The 20,474-nt window shown below is 49.6% G+C and overlaps 2 protein-coding genes across 8 annotated transcripts in view; one reads left to right on the top strand and one right to left on the bottom strand.

The window, feature by feature from the left end:
• The window catches only part of LOC144608787 (E3 ubiquitin-protein ligase DZIP3-like), a 72,473-nt gene extending 56,607 nt beyond the window's left edge, over positions 1-15,866 (top strand). For 3 of the 4 annotated variants that reach the window (XM_078426883.1, XM_078426885.1, XM_078426882.1), the window contains exons 27-38: positions 1,484-1,623; positions 3,664-3,732; positions 4,490-4,586; positions 5,520-5,623; positions 6,610-6,700; positions 8,320-8,421; positions 9,942-10,082; positions 10,375-10,511; positions 11,973-12,099; positions 13,345-13,428; positions 14,504-14,596; positions 15,463-15,866. In XM_078426883.1, coding sequence (XP_078283009.1) covers positions 1,484-1,623; positions 3,664-3,732; positions 4,490-4,586; positions 5,520-5,623; positions 6,610-6,700; positions 8,320-8,421; positions 9,942-10,082; positions 10,375-10,511; positions 11,973-12,099; positions 13,345-13,428; positions 14,504-14,596; positions 15,463-15,543 — 1,266 coding nt within the window. In that variant the 3' untranslated portion in view covers positions 15,544-15,866. The remainder of the gene's footprint in view (positions 1-1,483; positions 1,624-3,663; positions 3,733-4,489; positions 4,587-5,519; positions 5,624-6,609; positions 6,701-8,319; positions 8,422-9,941; positions 10,083-10,374; positions 10,512-11,972; positions 12,100-13,344; positions 13,429-14,503; positions 14,597-15,462) is intronic. The other variant, XM_078426884.1, reaches the window with a different exon arrangement.
• A 988-nt stretch (positions 15,867-16,854) lies between these two features.
• The window catches only part of LOC144608670 (glucose-6-phosphate exchanger SLC37A4-like), a 32,305-nt gene continuing 28,685 nt past the window's right edge, over positions 16,855-20,474 (bottom strand). For 3 of the 4 annotated variants that reach the window (XM_078426657.1, XM_078426659.1, XM_078426658.1), the window contains one exon: positions 16,855-20,045. In XM_078426657.1, coding sequence (XP_078282783.1) covers positions 19,879-20,045 — 167 coding nt within the window. In that variant the 3' untranslated portion in view covers positions 16,855-19,878. The remainder of the gene's footprint in view (positions 20,046-20,474) is intronic. The other variant, XR_013549228.1, reaches the window with a different exon arrangement.

Genomic DNA, 20,474 nt, shown 5'->3' with positions numbered 1-20,474 from the left:
GAATATCATAGTTCAGTTTCTATGCTGTATCTCTAAACTAAACTAAACTAGTTAGGAAGGAACTGCAGGTGCTGGTTTATACCGAAGACAGACACAAAGTGCTGGAGTAATTCAGCGGGTCAGGCAGCTTCTCTGGAGAAAATGAACAGGTGACATTTTGGGATCGGATCAGAACGTTCTGGGTCTGAGGAAGGGCTCCCGATCCAAAAAGTCACCTCTTCCTTTTCTCCAGAATTGCAGCCTGACCCACTGGAGTAACTCAGCAGTTCACAGAATGCTGGAGTAACTCAGCAGGTCAGGCAGCATCTCAGGAGAGAAGGAATGGGCGACGTTTCGGGTCGAGACCCTTCTTTAGCACTCTTTGGTGGTCATGACTGCCACCCGGTGGTGGATTGGAGATCAACAGTGCTGTAAGGCTTGGACGCGATCAATTCCTTGATGGCCCATCTTCAGCCTGGTGTTGAGTTTGGCTGGTGGGGTAGAACATGGGGGCAGAGTTGGGGGCTCATCAACTTTATTCCCTGGACCGCAGCAGGTGAGGGGTGATCTTACAGAGGTGTACAAAATCATTAGGGGAATAGATCGGAGTCTTTTACCCCGGATTAGGGGAATCAAGAACCAGAGGACACCGGTTCAAGGGCAGAGGGTAAAGATTTAATGGGAACCTGAGGGGCAACTTTTTCACACAAATGGTGCATGGAACGAGCTGCCAGAAGAGGTAGTTGAGGCAGGGACTATCACAACGTTTAAAAGGCATTTGGACAGGTACATGGATAGGACAGGGTTGAGAGATATGGGCCAAATACGGGCAAGTGGGATCATTTAGGGGTGGCACGGTGGCGCAGCAGTAGAGTTGCTGCCTGACAACACCAGAGACCCGGGTTCCATCCCCATTACGGGTGCTGTCTGTACGGAGTTTGTACGTTCTCCCCGTGACCTGCGTGGGTTTTCTCCGAGATCTTCGGTTTCCTCCCACACTCCAAAGACGTGCAGGTTTGTCGGTTAATTGGCTTGGTATAAATCCAAATTGTCCCTAGTGTGTCTAGGAGAGTGTTTTTTTGTGTGCGGGGATCGCGGGTCAGTACGGTCTCAGTGGGCCGAAGGGCCTTTTTCGGCGCTGTATCTCTAAACTAAACTGAAACTAAGATGGAGCATCACCGCCGGCACGCATGAGAGGGGCCGAAGGGCCTGTGTCTGTGACATTTGCCTGTGATACGTGCATCGATCTGAGGTGTTTTAGAGTCATAGAGTGATACAGAGTGGAAATAGGCCCTTCAGCCCAACTTGTCCACACCGGCCAACATGTCCCAGCTACACTAGTCTCACCTGCCTGCGTTTGGTCCACCTCCTTCCAAACCTGTCCTATCCATGTACCTGTCTAAAGTGTTTCTTAAACGTTGGGATAGTCCCAGCCTCCACTACCTCCTCTGGCAGCTCGTTCCCCACACCCACGCCCCCTCTGTGTTTATTCCCCCCTCTGCAGCAGCAAGTGGCGGAGATGCAGAAGCTGAAGCAGGAGGCGGAGAATGAGAGGAAAATGCAGGAAGGCGACAAGAAGCTTCTTCAGAACCAGATCAAGAGCCTGCAGGAGACGCTGCAGGGCACGGAGGAGCTGCTGAGAACGTGAGCACAGGCTTCAGTCCAGTCCGCTGTGAGCCCAGAGGCCAAACCTGATGAGAAGAAACTGCTTTAGTCAGAGGGCGGTGAATCTGAGGGATTCCTTGCCACAGACGGCTGTGGAGGCCAAGTCAGTGGATACTTTTAAGGCAGAGATAGACAGATTCTTGTTTAGAACGGGTGTCAGGGGTTATGGGGAGAAGACAGGAGAATGGGGTTAGGAGGGAGAGATGGATCAGCCATGATTGAATGGCGGAGTAGACTTGATGGGCCGAATGGCCTAATTCTACTCCTGTCACTTATGACCTTCTGTATATCCCCCTCAATGTCACACGATGACTGGCCATCGAGAGGCTCCATTCTCCTGTGTGTGAACAGACACTCCCTGTAAAACATCCCACCTGCTACCCGTCACTACGAGACACCTCCACTGTTCCATGGTGAAGGCTGGCGGGACTGAACCCTTCCCACTCGTGACGTCGCAAAACCTTCCCCCTGCTTTGATCTGTCAGGCACAGTCGTGGGCTCGAGGGGCTTTAGTTTAGTTTAGAGACACAGCACTTCGTCCCACCGAGTCCGTACCGCCCAGCGGTCCCCGCACCCTTAATACTGTCCCACACACACCACGGACAATTTACTATCTTACCAAAGCCAATTAACCTACAAACCTACAGGTCTTTGGAATTTGGGAGGAAACCGGAGATCTCCGGAGAAACCCCACGCAGTCACAGGGAGAACGTACAGACTCCGTACAGACAGCACCCGTAGTCAGGATCGAACCCGGGTCTCTGGCGCCGTAAGGCAGCAACTCTACCGCTGCGCCACCGTGCCGCCAATACTGAATGGCCTCCTTCTGCTCCCATGTCTTATGGTCTGTCAGCATCACACAGCTGACCAGTTTTTGCGGAAATCCAGCAATAATGCCTCTTCCAATGTGGGATGACTCAGACCACAGACACAAGGAACTGCAGGTGGTGGAACCGAGAACAAAACGCAAAGTGCTGGAGGAACTCAGCGGGTCAAGCAGGGAAGTGGACAGACGATGTTTCAGGTCGGGGTCCCCCTTTCCTCCACAGATGCTGCCCGACCCGCTGAGTCCCAGCACTTTGTTTCTTGCTCAACCTTCATTCCACATCCGGTATAGATGCCACAGCCCGCCAATGGCTAACGAGGTTAAAGCTTGTCGAAACACGGAGCCACAGGTGCCTGTTAATAGACAAAGGACACAAGGTGCTGGAGTAACTCAGCGGGTCAGGCAGCATCTCTGGAGAACATGGATAGGTGACGTTTTGGGTCAGGACTCTACTTCAGACAGGAGAACGTGGATAGGGGACATTTCGGGTCGAGACCCTTCATTAGACTGAAGAAGGGTCCTTTCCTCAGACTGAAGAAGGGTCCTGAACCAAAACGTCACCTCTCCATGTTCTCGAGAGATGCTGCCTGACCCGCTGAGTTCTCCACCAGTCGGGGATGGAAGCCAGTGTGTGTTCACCCTGCCTCTGCCTGTGCTGGTGGCTTACATGGTTCACAAGTTCTAGGAGTGGAATTAGGCCATTCGACCCATCTAGTGTCCACTCCGCCATTCAATCATGGCTGATCTCTGCCTCCTAACCCCATTTTCCTGCCTTCTCCCCATAACCCTTGGCACCCGTTCTAATCAAGATTTTGTCTATCTCAGCCTTAAAAATATCCACTGACTTGGCCTCCACAGCCCTCTGTGGCAATGAGTTCCACAGATTAACTACCCTCTGACTGAAGAAGTTCCTCCTCACCTCCTTTCTAAAAGAGCGCCCTTTAATTCTGAGTCTGTGACCTCTGGTCCTGGACTCCCCCACCAGTGGAAACACCCTCTCCACATCCACTCTGTCGGCGTAGGTTTCAATGAGGTCCCCCCTCCACCTTCCACACTCGGCCTCCACAGCCGCCTGGGGCAGTGAGTTCCGCGGTGTGTTGGCGTAATGATCCCGTGACTGGGTGACTGGGTGACTGGGCTTGGGGACGGCAGGTTAGAGCTGGACAGACTGTAACTGCGATCACTCTCTACAGGTCGGAGAAGCAGATCAAGGCGCACGTGCAAGAACTGGAGGAGCAGAAGAGTCAAAACCAGCAGGACCAGTGAGTAGCAGATGAACGGCAACCTCAATGAAACATACAGGCACATAGAGCCTGGTAACTGGCCCTTCAGCCCAACTTGCCCATGCCGACCAACATGCCCCATCTACACCTGTGCTCAACACCTTCGCTCAGTCCGCCTTAACCAACCTGATCTCCCGGTGGCTGAGCACTTCAACTCCCCCTCCCACTCCCAGTCTGACCTTTCTGTCATGGGCCTCCTCCAGTGCCATAGTGAGGCCCACCGCAAATTGGAGGAACAGCGCCTCATATTTCGCCTGGGCAACTTGCAGCCCAGCGGTATGAACATCGACTTCTCCAACTTTAGATAGTTCCTCTGTCCCTCTCTTCCCTTCCCAGATCTCCCTCTATCTTCCTGTCTCCACCTATATCCTTCCTTTGTCCCGCCCCCCTGACATCAGTCTGAAGAAGGGTCTCGACCCGAAACATCACCCATTCCTTCTCTCCTGAGATGCTGCCTGACCTGCTGAGTTACTCCAGCATTTTGTGAATAAATGCTCCATCTACGCTAGTCCCACCTGCCTGCGTTTGGCCCATATCCCTCCAAACCTGTCCTATCCATGCACCCGTGCAAATGTTTCTTAAACGTTGCAACAGTGCAGTCCCGGCCTCAATGACCTCCTCTGGCAGCTCGTTCCGTCCACCCACGGCCGTCTGTGTAAGGGACTGGACGGGCAGCGTTACAAAGTGGGGGTCCTTCTTCAGACTGACTGGAGCCGTTTGCTCCTCTGTTTCCCAGGGATCAGTGGGCGAAGGAGAAGGCCCGGCTGGAGCGGCAGTCGGCAAAGAGCAAGGACGAGTTCATCGAGGCCATGCGGCGGGCCATGTCCGCAGAGGTACCGCGCTGATTCAACCACGCGGATGCTGCACGGCTCACAGTGTATATTAGACGCACACACTCCCTGCTGGAGACTCTCCATGGGCCAGGCAGCAGCAGGAGGGGGAGAGGGAGGGAGAGGGAGAGGGAGACGGGGAGGGAGAGAGAATGGGGGAGAGAGACGGGGAGGGAGAGGGGGAGGGGAGAGGGGGAGACGGGGAGGGAGGGGGAGAGGGAGGGAGAGGGGGAGAATGGGGGAGAGAGAGACGGGGAGGGAGAGAGAATGGGGGAGAGAGACGGGGAGGGAGAGAGAATGGGGGAGAGAGACGGGGAGGGAGAGAGAGGGACGGGGAGGGAGAGAGAGTGAGGGAGAGGGAGGGAGAGAGAAAGGGAGGGAGGGGGGAGAGAGTAGGGGAGAGGGAGAGAGAATGTGGGAGGGAGAGAGGGAGGGATGGGGAGAGAGAGTGCGGGAGGGAGGGAGAATGAGGGAGAGAGAGAGAGAGGGACAGGGAAAGAGAAAGTGGGGGAGAGGGAGACGGGGTGGGAGCGAGAGAGAGGGAAGGGGAGGGAGAGAGAGATGGACGAGGAGGGAGAGAGAAGGGGAGGGAGAGAATGGGGGAGAGAGAAAGGGAGGGGGGGAGAGAGAGTAGGAAGGAGAGTGTGGGAGAGAGAGAGGGACGGGGAGGGAGAGAGAATGGCGGAGAGGGATGGGGAGGGAGAGAGAATGAGGGAGAGGGAGGGAGAGAGAAAGGGAGTGAGGAGAGAGAGAGAGAGAGTGAGAGAGTGGGGAGAGAGAGTGGGGAAGGGAGAGGGACGGGGAGGGAGGGAGGGCGAGAGAGTGGAAGGGAGAGAGGGGGAGATCAACCTCAGCCTTAAAAATCCCCATTGACGTTTGTCCCCCAGCGGTCTGTGGCAATGCGTTGCACAGACTGACCCTGGTTTGTGCTCTCAGGTGCAGGTACTGGAGTGTAGGCGGGAGAAGGGGACAGCCTTCCTGGAGCAGGCGGCCATGGAGGGAGATGCCAAGGTGGCTGGGCTGAGGCAGAGCCTCGTGAGGTGAGCAAAGATCTTTGTAGACCCTTTTTTATGAGACCCGTTGCCTTTTAATCTATCCAAGGCCCAAAGGTGCCTCTTATTGAAGTCTGAACTTAGACTTTTAGAGATACGGAGCAGGAACAGCCCGTTCGACCCACCGTGTCCGTGCCGACCAGCGATCCCCACACGTACACCGGCACTATCCCACACACACACTGGGGACAATAGACAATTTTTACTAAAGCCAATTAACCTACAAACCTGCACGTCCTTGGAGTGTGGGAGGAAACCGGAGCACCCGGAGAAAACCCACGCAGATCACGGGGAGCACGTACAAACTCCATACCTGTAGTCAGGATCAAACCCGAGTCTCTGGCGCTGTGAGGCAGCAACTGCCTTAGCTGTGTGTTTTTGTGTTTGCATGTCTTTGTGTACACGTGTCTGTGTATATGTGCGTGTGCATGTGCGTGTCTGTGTATATGTGTGAGCATGTATGTGTGTGTGCATCTGCAGGTTTGGTGTGTGTGTGCGCGTGTATATATGTGCGCGTGTATATATGCGTGTGAGTGCGCGTGTATATATATGTGTGTGCGCACGTGTATATATGTGTGTGTGCACACATCTATATGTGTGTGCACGTGTATATATGTGTGTGCACGTGTATATGTGTGTGCGCGTGTATATGTGTCGCGTGTATATGTGTGTGTGCACGTGTATATGTGTGTGCGCGCGTGTATATATCTGTGTGTGCGCACGTCTATATGTGTGTGTGTGTGCACGTGTATATATGTGTGTGTACGCACGTCTATATATGTGTGCGAGTGTATATATGTGTGTGCGCACGTGAATATGTTTGTGTGGGCACGTGTATATGTGTGTGTGCGCACGTGTATATGTGTGTGTGCGCACGTGTATATGTGTGTGTCAACGTTCCTTGGTACAGGGAGCACTGTGGTGAAGGTGCGGGGGTGAGTCACAATAGACCCGTGTGTTTGCCTTTCCCACAGCGGGCCTGCGTTGCAGATTGATGTGAAAGCTGCCGTGCTGGCGTATGAAATGGTGATCGCCGACATCCGCTCAAAAATACACCAAACTGTGGTGAGCGTTTCACTAACGTAGCTTCCCTTCTTAAACCATTACCTTTTGTAGCTGTCTCCTTCCAAATACTTGCTTGGTTTCTGTTTAATTCTGTTTCTGTCAGCTTGGGGAAAAGTAATCAAATTGTTATTTGGAATGAATGTGGATTTTCGCTGCTCAATGGACATCACGTCAAGCTCAGAGTTTGTGGGCTTTATGGTTTAGGTTCATTATTGTCACGTGTACCAAAGTAGTTTAGTTTATTGTCACGTGTACCAAGGTAGGGTGAAAAGCTTTGGTTTACTTTCAAAATCAAGTAATACTATACATTAATACAACCAAGCCAAGCACTGGTACAAAGTGAAGGGAGAGATATCAGAGTGAAGATTATAGTTTCTCAGCATTGTAATATTTTCTCAGCTAGAAACAACGATCTGAAAAAAAGACGTAAAGTGCTGGAGTAACTCAGCGGCATCTCTGGAGAACGTGATTAGATGATGTTTCGGGTCGTGACACTCCAGTCATTTCGAGTCAGAAGTTCAGAAATTATTGGAGCAGAATTAGACCTTTGATGTTCTGACTTTTCCAAATCTTTTGTCAATTAAGCTCGCCTTCCAAACCTCTCCCATTCTGTTAATCCAGAGCCCAGCATCGGACAAGTAATCTAATCCTTTATATTTTTAGGCACAGATCTGTAAAGACGTTGTTTGAAGGCAAGATCAAGTCCTTGTGATCGCCTGCCAACTGAAGTCTTTAAGCTAGCAATCATTTGTGCCAGGCAGCATCTATGGAGAAATTTCGGGTCGAGACCCTTCTTCAGACTGAGTTACTCCAGCATTTTGTTTCTATCTTCAGTAAACTAGCATCTGCAGACCCTTCTTACACATCATTCTTGCCAACTCGGTGTGCGCAAGGATTGTGTTCCCCAGCCCTGGGACATAGAAACATAGAAAATAGGTGCAGGAGTAGGCCATTCGGCCCTTCGAGCCTGCACCGCCATTCAATATGATCATGGCTGATCATCCAACTCAGTATCCCGTACCTGCCTTCTCTCCATACCCCCTGATCCCTTTAGCCACAAGGGCCACATTTAACTCCCTCTTAAATATAGCCAATGAACTGGCCTCAACTACCTTCTGTGGCAGAGAATTCCACAGATTCACCACTCTGTGTGAAAACAAACTTTCTCATCTCGGTCCTAAAAGACTTCCCCCTTATCCTTAAACTGTGACCCCTTGTTCTGGATTTTTGAAAACATCCAGTGAATTGGCCTCCACTGCCTTCTGTGGCAGAGAATTCCACAGATTTACAACTCTCTGGGTGAAAAAGGTTTTCCTCATCTCAGTCCTTATTCTTAAACTGTGACCCCCGGTTCTGGACTCCCCCAACATCAGGAACATTTTTTCCTGCATTTAGCCTGTCCTATCCTTTAAGAATTTTATATGTTTCAATAAGATCCCCTTTCATCCTTCTAAATTCAATGGTTCTTGAAACTTAGCGATTCCCTGAGTGTAACTCAAAGTGCTGGAGGAACTCAGCGGGACAGGTAGCATCTGTGGAGGGAATGGCTGGGCGATGTTCAGGGTCTGGACCCTCCATCACACTGACGACCGGTTTATTTCCTGCTTTCTGTTTTAAAGAGTGCCTTCAATGAACAGATGGACCTGATACGGAACGGAGCAAAGCTGAGTAACATGCCGCAGGTTCCAGTCCTGCTTCCTCCATCCCAGTCAGACTTCATGGTAAGGCAGCCAGCACCAAACGTGGATGCACTTCTGCTCAAGCTGAACGCATCTTTACAAGCAAGGCAACGGATGTTTGAAATGCTCATACTGTTGGTATTTATACACACACACTCACAAGCACACACACACACGCACGCACACACACACGCACACACACACACGCACGCACACACACATACGCAGACGCGCACACACGCAGATGCACACACACACGCACATGCACGCACATGCACACACACACACACACACAGACACAGACACACGCACGCACGCACACACACATACGCAGACGTGCACACACGCACACACACAGACACACACACACACACACACACACATAATTGTATTACCTTATATATTAGACATACAATAATAAACGAAACTGAATATTGTATACTATGTGTATATACATATATAATACATCTATACATTATACTATATATATACTAGACATAAATAAAATAAACTAAATATTGAGTACTATGTGTATATACATATACAATATATCTATACATTATACTATATATACCAGACATACAATACACAGAACTAAATATTGTGTACTATGTGCATATACATATAATATATATATATAATGCTATATATACTAGACATACAATTATAAACTAAACTAAATATTGTGTACTATATATACACACGTATATAATATATATATTATACTATAGATATACTAGACATACAATAATAAACTAAATATTGTGTACTATGTGCATATACATATATAATATACAATATATATATTATTACTTATTATACTAGATGTACAATAATAAACTAAATATCGTGTATAATGTGTGTGTGATAAAATAGTTCCTTTGATGTGTGTCGTGCACACAATATGTCGTTTATTGTCACGTACCGAGGTGCAGTGAAAAGCTTTTGCTGTGAGATATCCCGTCAGCAGAAAGACAAAACATGATTACAATCAAACGCTCCACAGTGCACAGTTGCAGGATAAAGGGAATAACCTTTAGTGCGAGGTAAAGTCTGATTTTAAAGATAGCCCGAGGGTCTCCAATGAGGTAGCTGGTAAGTCAGGACCGCTCTCAAGCTGGTGATAGGATGGTTCAGTTGCCTGATAACAGCTGGGAAGAAACTGTCGCTGAATCTGGGGGTGTGTGTGTTGATACTTTGTACCTCTTGCCTGGTGGGAGAGAGGAGGAGAGGGAGTGACCGGGGTGAGACTGGTCCTTGATTGTGCTGCTGGCCTTGCCGAGCCAGCGTGAAGTGTAGATGGAGTCCATGGAAGGGAGGTTGGTTTGTGTGATGGTCTGGCCTGCGTCCACAACTCGCTGCAATTTCTTGTGGTCTTGGACGAGCTGATCCCAAACCAAGCTGTGATGCTTATCGATAAAATGCTTTCTACGGTGCATGTAGAAGTTGGTGAGAGTTGTTGGGGACATGCCGGACTTCCTAAGTGCCAGGTGCATTGTATCTTTGCCAGATGAATGAAGTTTTTTTCTCAGCAATATCGTTAACAGCAAACTCTTCTTCAGCTTATTTACATGTCAAAACAAAAGGAGCTTCTGGCATCGAATGGATTCCCAGCGAATAACAACAGCCAGGGAACATCGTCCACAGCACCGGCCTTTACTCTGGGAATGGCCCCGTTGAACAACCAAATTGGAATCACACAGGTAGGCTACGCCATGGATCGAAGCATCTTGATCTTTTAAGGCAGAGATAAATAGATTCTTGATCAGTGCGGGTGTCAGGGGTTATGGGGAGAAGGCAGGTGAATGGGGTCGAGAGAGAAAGATAGACCGGCCACAATTAAATGGCAGAGTAGACTTGATGGGCCGAATGACACCCTCCTGCCACTGGCGTGACTGGGACGTGTTGGGAGGGTCAGATTAACACAGGGCGTACGCTTCCTTGCGTTGCCCAGAGCTGCCTCTCCCTTCACCTCTGCTCTGATGTGTGTTGCAGAGGTCGATGTCGCCGGGGTTGTACACACAGCCACTGTCGGTCGGACCGGTGAACCCCAGCCAAGGAGGGGCCTCCAATCAAAACCACCTCGAGCGCCTTCTGGAGAAACTGACGGAGTTGTTCCCACAGCACCACAGGTAATCGTCAGGAGGTTACCGATGTGTTCTTGCCGCGAGGATCACCATCACATCCTGAATAAGTCATTAAGAAGCCCGGTTGTCAGCATCTGTAATCTTGAAATGACAAATTCAGGTTTGTAAAACCCCGGGTTAGTTCAGGAAGGTCCCTGAGCTGCACCAGATGTGAGACAATGTTGTGGGCGGCACGGTGGCGCAGCGGTAGAGTTGCTGCCTTACAGCGCTTGCAGCGCCGGAGACCCGGGTTCCATCCCGACTACGGGCGCCGTCTGTACGAAGTTTGTACGTTCTCCCCGTGACCTGCGTGGCTTTTCGCCGAGATCTTCGGTTCCCTCCCACACTCCAAAGACGTGCAGGTTTGTAGGTTAACTGGCTTGGCATAATTGTACATTTTCCCCAGTGTGTGCAGGAGAGTGTTGAAGTGCGGGGATCGCTGGTCGGCGCGGACCCGGTGAACAGAAGGGCCTGTTTCTGCGCTGTACCCCTAAACAAAACTAAACTATGGGTGCAGAGGGCATTTGGCATTTATAATATTCAATCAGGTTTCTCCTCATCCTCCGATTCTCCAAGATAAACAATCCGAGTTTGTCCAACCCATCCTATAGTTAATACCCTCTAATCCATGTAGCATTCTGGCAACCCGTCTGCAATCACCATAGCGTCTAAGGTAGGCACAAAATGCTGGAGTATCTCAGCGGGTCAGGCAGCGTCTCGGGAGAGAAGGAATGGGTGACGTTTCGGGTCGAGACCCTTCTTCAGACTGAAGAAGGGTCTCGACCCAAAACGTCACCCATTCCTTCTCTCTACAGATGCTGCCTGACCCGCTGAGTTACTCCAGCATTTTGTGTCTACCTTCCATTTTAACCGGCATCTGCAGTTTTTTTCCTTCACCAAAGCCTCTACATCGTTCATGTGGTCTAATCAAAGTCCCACAAAACTGCAACATGCCTTTCGTTTACTTTTTCTAATAGTTTAATTTTTAAAATACAGTGCGGAAACAGGCCCTTCTGCCCACCAGGTCCGTGTCAACCAGCGATCCCCGCATACTAACTATCCTACACACACCAGGGACAATTTTATCGAGCCAATTAACCTACAAACCTGTACGTCTTTGGAGTGCGGGAGGAAACCGAAGATCTCGGATAAAGCCCACACAGGTCACGGGGAGAACGTACAAACTCCGTACAGACAGCACCCGTAGTCGGGATCAAACCCGGGTCTCTGGCGCTGTGAGGCAGCAACTCTAACACTGTGCCACCCTAAAATTTGTCCTGACTTCCTGCCATTGATTCTCAGTGTCCTGACCTGCGAAGGGCAGGCATTCCGTAGGCTTTAATCACCGTCCTGTCTGCTGGTGTTGCTTGTGTTGGTGTTGGGGTTTGGTGGGTTCGACACCCGTGAGCTGTGGCGGGTGCGTTGGATTGGGATTGCGTTGTCTAACCTCCCGTGGTGTCTCTGCAGGGACACGATGATCGTCTTTCTCCGGCACGTGCGCACGATGAACAACAACTCGCTGGCCGGGCTGTCCTTTGAACAGATCATCAGTCAGGTCTCAGTTCTTATCAAGAGCCAACAGCCGCACCTCGTGGTGAGTGTAAAGTCCCGCTCCCTTTATCAATCGTGTGGCTGCCCCATCACCTTGCAAATAATTCAATATATCTGAGCCTCACCTTGGTTGAGACGAGAGAGAATGAAGAGGGGGTTGCCGTGGCGACCAGGTTAATTTACTTTAGTTTTTAGGGATGCAGTGCGGAAACAGGCCCTTCGGCCCACCGCGCCCGTGCCGCCCAGCGATCCCCGCACACTAACACCATCCTACACACTCTAGGGACAATTAAAAAATGTTACCAAGCCAATTAACTTGCAAAACCGCACATCTTTGGAGTGTGGGAGGAAACTGAAGCATCCGGAGAAAACCCACGCAGGTCACGGGGAGAACGTACAAACTCCGTACAGACGGCACCCGTAGTCGGGACTGAACCCGGGTCTCCGGCGCTGCATTCCCTGTAAGGCAGCAACTCTACCGCTGCGCCACCGTGCCGCTCATATTGATGTGAGCCTCACTGCCCTATAATTCCCTGGATTTTCTTTATTTCCCTTAAACAAAGGAACTACAATGGCCACTCTCCAGCACTCTAGGATCTTGCCTGTCCAGAGAGGATACAAAGAGACATGGTGGTGCAGCGGTAAAGCTGCTGCCTGACAGCCCCAGAGACCCAGGGTTGATCCTGACCACGGGTGCTGTCTTTACGGAGTCTGTCGGTTCACCCCGTGACCTGCATGGGTTTTCTCCGGGAGCTCCCTGTTTCCTCCCACACTCCAAAGGCAATAGGTGCAGGAGTAGGCCATTCGGCCCTTCGAGCCAGCACCACCATTCAATGTAATCATGGCTGATCATTCTCAATCAGTACCCCGTTCCTGCCTTCTCCCCATACCCCCCCGACTCCGCTATCCTTGAGAGCTCTATCCAGCTCTCTCTTGAATGCATTCAGAGAATTGGCCTCCACTGCCTTCTGAGGCAGAGAATTCCACAGATTCACAACTCTCTGACTGAAAAAGTTTTTCCTCATCACCATCTAAATGGCCTACCCCTTATTCTTAAACTGTGGCCGCTGGTTCTGGACTCAGACGTACAGGTTTACAGTACCCTTGGTCGGGATCAAACCTGTGTCTTTGGCGCTGTGAGGCAGCAGCCCTGCCGCCGTGCCACTGAGTTTTGACACAGAGTTCTGACTCTCAAAGGTCCTCCCTCTTGCCCTGATGATGTGCCACCCATTGGGCTCCTCCACGCCCCGCACAGTTCAAAGTTTTGTGTCTCTTCTTCCGCCCGCAGAATGTAAATCTGGACTTTGCCAACCTGCCGACCAACCCAGCCACATCACTGGGCACCTGGAGGTCCATCCCACGGGAACCCCACGTGAGTCGTTCGGGATTAATGACCCGTTTAACGCGGCGGTTCGAACCCCCTCCCCTGACATCAGTCTGAAGAAGGGTCTCGACCCGAAACGTCGCCCATTCCTTCTCTCCTGAGATGCCGCCTGACCCGCTGAGTTACTCCAGCGTTTCGTGCCGACCTGTCGGGTCTCCTTGCTCAGTCTGGGGTTTCCTGTAACTGAGCAGAAGTGAGAGGACGTGTTGCGTTGCAGGCCAGCAAGGTAAATCCACCCAATGTCTCGGACCAGTAATGGGCAAGTGCTGACTCCATCAAATGAGGGCCAGTTTCAGTTTATTCACAAAATGCTGGAGTAACTCAGCGGGTCAGGCAGCATCTCAGGAGAGAAGGAATGGGTGACGTTTCGGGTCGAGACCCTTCTGCAGACTGATGTCAGGGGGGCGGGACGAAGGAAGGATACAGGTGGAGACAGGAAGATAGAGGGAGATCTGGGAAGGGGGAGGGGAAGAGAGGGACAGTATACTACCAATTTCAGTTTAGTTCATTGCCACCTGCACCGAGGTACAATGAAAAGTTGTACTTGAGGAGATTTTGCATTGGTGCGGGCGTGATGTGCAGGACAGAACTTCAGACAGTGGTTCACACTGAAGATCGACACAAAATGTCGGAGTAACTCAGTGGGTCTACCGCTCAGGAATTATCCATGGGAAGGCATTCTAACCTCGTAATCCTTGCATTCCCACTCTCTCCATCCTGCCCCCATCCTAGTTCTCCAACCTGTCAGACTGTCCTCCTGATTAAAGTTTATCTTCAGGTGCTTCTCCTAGCTAACAATAATCTATTCTACATTTTCCTTAAACTTCGTCCCCTTTGATCTCTCATTTTTAAACCTTACCCATCCATGTCTGTATCTCCCTCTCCCCGACTCTCAGTCTGAAGAAGGGTCTCGACCTGAAACGTCGCCCATTCCTTCTCTCCAGAGATGCTGCCTGTCCCGCTGAGTGACTCGCGTTTTGTGTCTATCAGCATGAGCCAGCCCTGTATGTGATGTTGTAACTTGGTCTATGGGTGCCTGCGTAATGCTAACTTTGCTCCCCAGAAGGAGGAGGAAGATCCTTGTGTCATTTGCCAGGAAGAATTGACCAGCAGTCGCCTTTTTGTGATGAAATGTGGGCACAAATATCACCGAGAGGTGAGCTATTACTTTGTACAATCTCTTCCTTTCAAGACAAAATGTTCCATCTCCCGTAGAGCACAGCACAGTGGTTCAGCGCTAGAGAACCGGCTTCGATTCTGACTACATTCTGCCACAGAAGGCAGTAGAGAACAATTCACTGGATGAATTTAAAAGAGAGTTAGGTAGAGCTCCAGGGGCAAGTGGAATCAAGGGATATGGGGAGAAGGTAGGGATCGGGTTACTCATTGTGGATGATCAGCCATGATCACAATGAATGGTGGTGCTGGCTCAAAAGGCCAAATGGCCTCCTCCTGCACCTATTTTCTATGTTTCTATATGCGGGTGCTGTCTGTATGGAGTTTACATGTTCTCCCTGTGACCACGTGGGCTTTGTCCGGTTTCCTCCTGCACTCCAGTGACGTACAGGTTTGTAGGTTAATTGGCTTGGGTAAAAATTGTAACTTGTCCCTCGTGCGTAGGATAGTGTCAGTGTGCGAGGTGATTGCTAGTCAGTGTGAACAGGCCCTTCGGCCCACCAAGTCCGCACCGACCAGCGATCAATGCACACTAACACTAACCTACTCAGACTTGTGTGCTCCGTTGTCATGTGTACCAAGTTCGGTGAAATTCTTTTTGCGTACAGTTCAGTGACAATCCTACTATACACGAGGCGCAATTGTACAAAGACTAAGAATGATAGTCGACCGCACTGAGTCAGTACACACCAGAGTCGCCACTTTTAAAGCACCTTCCCGCACCGGCCAGTTGGTGCTCCCTACTTGGCCCACCCGTGGGGGCGAAATGCCGCGAAGCGTCGCACGCGTGCGTGGCTGGCCCCCCTCATTCTCACTGCGGCTCTCCGCCTGTCTTTGTGATTGCAGTGCATCTCTTTGTGGCTGAAGGATCAGAAGACCTGCCCCAGTTGCACGCTCAGCTTCGCAACCTCCTTCGCCCAGTCCTAACGGAGCGGCACGAACCCACCCACTCTTCGTTCCCGGACTGACCCGCCCCGTGGGGGGGGAGGGGTCCATTCACGGGGCCTTTGTTCACTGTGAACGCGACGGACGCCATGGTGTTGTGAAGGTGCGGGGCCCGATGGGCGAGAAGCTCCGGCCTTCTGTTGGACTCAATGGGACCTCGGGCTCATCCCTGTCAAAGGGGATTCTACTTACTGAGAGATTTATTTTGTAAAGGGCATGCTGATTCTTTGACCATCCAAAACGGAAGCATATTTTAATATGGAGGATGGAAGGTAATCATTTCCAGTTTAATAATTAAAGGTTGTTGCAGGTTGTCGTTGAGTGTGTGTCACATTCTACTTTGCTTTGTTTAATAACTTCAAGAAGATGAGGTGGCAGTATTTTTACATTCAGAGCAGAATGAGGCCATTTGGCCCATCAAGTCTACTCCGCCATTCAATCATGGCTGATCTATCTTTCCCTCTCAACCCCATTCTCCCCATAACTCACAACACCCGTACTAATCAAGAATCTGTCAAGTGTAAGAAAATAACTAATCGAAGGTATTTATTCACAAAATGCTGGAGTAACTCAGCAGGTCAGGCAGCATCTCAGGAGAGAAGGAATGGGTGACGTTTCGGGTCGAGACCCTTCTTCAGTCTGAAGAAAGGGTCTCGACCCGAAACGTCACCCATTCCTTCTCTCCTGAGATGCTGCCTGACCTGCTGAGTTACCCCAGCATTTTGTGAATAAAAACCTTCGAAGAGTCTGTCAATCTCGGCCTTAAAAATACCCAAAGACTCCACAGCCGTCTGTGGCAATAAATCCCGGATTCACCGGCCTCTGCTTTGGAAGCACCAGTTCCCCATTTTCCTGCCTTCTCCCCGTAACCCCAGACACCCTTACTAATCAACTTACTTGAGCAACAATTGGAACAACTTACAACTTACTTTGTAAACCTGCTTCCAGTTTCCCCAATGTTGCCCTGCTCAGACTGTGAGCAGGAACGGGAGTTTGATACTTTTCCTCTCTTTCAGTTCAAGTTCACAAGTCACAGGAATAGAATGAGGCCATTCGGCCCCAAGGTGTCCACTCCGCCATTCAATCATGGCTGATCTCTGCTTCCTAATCCCATTTTCCTGCCTTCTCCCCGTAACCATAATCAAGATTATTTTTCCTAAGTTTTCTTTTGTTTTTCTCATTCTTTGGAACCGGCTAGTGGTTCACCAACAAGTGAAACTCCACCCTATGTACATTATATTAACTCCCATTTATAAGAGGCAGAAATGAAATCATTCAGGATTAATTTGGCATATTTACATGTTTTATTACAAAGGCTGCTGATTTCATTTGATACCTGGGTACATTGTCACATGATATTTAATCCTGCTCAATTGATGGATGTAAAAGGTACTAGGTTATTATCCTTGCTTGTTAGATCTAGAATATTAATACTAGGACAGTCACACACAATAAATTACCTGACTTGTCAAATAGACAATCCCAGAGTGGACAAAGTTGTTGCAAATTGGCATCCCTTAGTGCAAACTGGACAGAGAATCGATTTTTAAAGAGGAGAGGGAAAAACCCCACAAGGTTCTGGTGTAATTCAGCGGGTCAGGCAGCATTTGTGGAGGACATGGATAGGTGACGTTTCACAGAGTGCTGGAGTAACTCAGCGGGTCAGGCAGCATCTGTGGAGAACATGGATAGGTGACGTTTCACAGAGTGCTGGAGTAACTCAGCGGGTCAGGCAGCATCTGTGGAGAACATGGATAGGTGACGTTTCACAGAGTGCTGGAGTAACTCAGCGGGTCAGGCAGCATCTGTGGAGAACATGGATAGGTGACGTTTCAGGTCAGGACCCTTCTTCAGACAGATTGTAGTCGAGAGGTAGGGGGGTTAAAGTCAGTTGGGAGTAACACAAAAGGAATAAAGAATCATTCTCATGTTGGGAATCTGCCAGAAAGGGAGCATTAGCAATCACGCACATTAGAACCATTTATGCCAAACCGCATTCCCAATCCAATTAAAATCTTAATGTAAACATTAATTTACATGGCTATTTTAGTAAGCTTCCTCCCATTATTCACCTGGATGATCACACACGTCACCTCCGGCTGAAGGACATAAATGTAAGCCATGGACAATGTTTACCTCTTGTTCATGAACAGTAGGAAGAACCAGGCGATCAGGAGATTGCTCCGATACCCCAGGTATTTACAGTTCTATCAATGGCATCTGTTTGGGAACATCAGTTGTGGGAAGATCATAGAGACATTTGGATGGGGGCAGAGAGAATAAAAGGGGGCAGAGAAATCCAAGGGTTTCTACTAAGAAAAACAGAATACTTTAAAGTAGTGAGAAACTGGACAATGCATAGGCAGATCAAGCTGGGATCCTCACAAAGAAAATTATTACGTAGAAACCGCAAGTGAACTTGGTGAAGCAAGGGGTAAGTTAAATGGAGTATTGCAATCACAACTGGACTACCATCTCCTTATCCATGGAATGATGTACACATCCAACGGTAAACGTGCCGAAGGTTCTGTCACCGATTCCCAGGATGAAGGGGATTGTTCCGTGAGGAAAGATAGAGTGGACCAGTTCTCTGGAGTTTACATGAACAACACAACTGAAATCAAATTCTAGATGTTCAGAGGGTAGAGTGAGAGGCTGGCTAGGGGGAAGAGAGGTTATGTACTCACAATACGAGGATGCTGATTTCAGGAGAGGGTAGTGAATCTTGAGGACTCTCCATCTCTAAGGGCAGTGTTTATTCAGTCACCAGGGATAGTCAAGAGATCAACATATTTTGGACACGGGGAGAAAAGGGGAGAGTGGAAAAGATTGGAGCAGAGGTAGATAAATATCCGTCCTGATCATTGTGAATGGTGGAGCAGGCAACAAGGACCAAGGGATCATCTTTGTTCTTCATTGACTGGGAGAGAAAGCATTAGTGATCACACATACAAATCTAAAGCACTATTTATATCAAACCCCAGTCCCAATCCAATTGTAATCACAATGTAAACAGTTTTTTTCAGGCCGTTTCCTTCCATTATCCACCTGGATCATCCACGTAACACCTCTTGCTGTGGGACACTGGAAGCCACAGATAATGTCTAGGTCTTTTGTTGAGCACTAGGAGGAAGCAGGTACAATTGACGTATTCCAATTCAATACGACTGTAGACGGGGAGCAGGAGCTGGAGAAACAAACCCCAGCAGTAGAGAACCTCTGTGGAATCACATAGATAATAGCTCACCAGCTGATGTCAAATAGATTCTGTGCAACACATTACTAAGAGTCACCAGGCTGCATCATCTTAGATGTGGAAAGAACTGCAGATGCTGGTTTAAATCAAAGGTAGACGCAGAATGCTGGTGTAACTCAGCAGGACAGGCAGCATCTCTCGAGAGAAGGAACGGGTGACGTTTCAGGTCGAGGCCCTTCTTCAGACTTCAGTCTCGACCCGAAACGTCACCCATTCCTTCTCTCCAGAGATGCTGCCTGTCCCGCTGAGTTACGCCAGCATTTTGTGTCTACCTTCCATCATTTCAGGGATGTTCTGATCAGAGACATCTCGCAGGCTGCAGATAGTTAGCCCAAGGGTCAAACTGAAGGCCAGGATGAGGATAGATTGAGCAGACGAGTTCTGTGCTCTCTGGAGTTAGAATAATGAGATTACTAAAACACAATTCTGGATCCTGACAGGATAAAGTGAGAGGAGAGTTGGACTGGAACTCGGATCATGGTGTCTGAACTCGGGGTGGGGGAGGCAAACCAACAACCCAGAGAAACTCATGCATTTCCTCAATTCCTTTAACAACCTCTAGAAATCCCAAATAGCCTTGCGGTCAATTAAATCTTTCAGTAATGCAGCATTTACTTTCAGTTTAGTGAGACAGCAGGGAAACAGACCCTATCTATGGCCACCGAGACCACATCAACCACTGATCGGCCATTCACATTAGTTCTGTGCTATCCCACCTTCTCACCCACTCCCTGGTCATTAGGGACAATTGTACCACCGATCACCCATTCACACTAGTTCTATGTTTAATCATGCATTCCCTACACACTAGAGGCAATTTTGCAGAGGCCAATTAACCTACAAAGCCACACATCTTTTGTCTTTTAGTTATTATAAAGAAGCAGGGCCAAGGGCTACAGATTCTTGCAGGAGATGGGACTTGGGGAAAGTGGGGATTTGGCAGTGGGACCTACAGCCTGTGGACTCGGGAGACTGGTTTGCACAGAAGTACACTCACTGCTGAGCTTTTACCAACATGATCAAAGCAGAAGGCCCTCTACTGCAGGGACACGCCTCAGCTTTCAGTCCTCCTTCTTGGGCACAGGGCCCATCTTGGTCCGGATGTTCCTCAGCAGGAAGAAGCCCAGGGTGGTGATGGCGCACGTGACCTCGGCGATCCAGAAAGCCGTGTCCCAGCTGTAGTTCTTGGCAATCGTGCTGAACGGGAGTCCGGCCAGAAACCCCCCCACTGCGGGACACAGAAACGGGAGCGTATCGTCAGTGTGGAAACGTGATGAACAGAGGCTTCAGCTCAAGTGTAAAGCCACATTGACTTGTATTCATTCCTACCCTGCTGAATGGACATGCCCAAGATAGACACAAAAAGCTGGAGTAACTCAGCGGGTCAGGCAGCATCTCTGGAGAAAAGGAATAGGTGACATTTCGGGTCAAGACCCTTCTTGAGAAAAGTCACCCATTCCTTCTCTCCAGAGATGCTGCCTGTCCCGCTGAGTTACTCCAGCCTTTTGTGTCCAATTTCAGTTTCAACCAGCATCTGCAGTTCCTTCCTACACGAATGGACACACCAACTGAGCTGAACAAACAACAAGAACTGTCCACTGGTGTTATTAGAGGTTATTACAGCTAACTCCACAGGACAAACCACATCCGCTTTACA

Source organism: Rhinoraja longicauda, chromosome 32, assembly GCF_053455715.1.
Source record: "Rhinoraja longicauda isolate Sanriku21f chromosome 32, sRhiLon1.1, whole genome shotgun sequence".
Lineage (NCBI taxonomy): Eukaryota > Metazoa > Chordata > Chondrichthyes > Rajiformes > Arhynchobatidae > Rhinoraja > Rhinoraja longicauda.
Note: the sequence above shows the minus strand (reverse complement) of the source record. Positions and strands in the feature narration are given on the sequence as shown.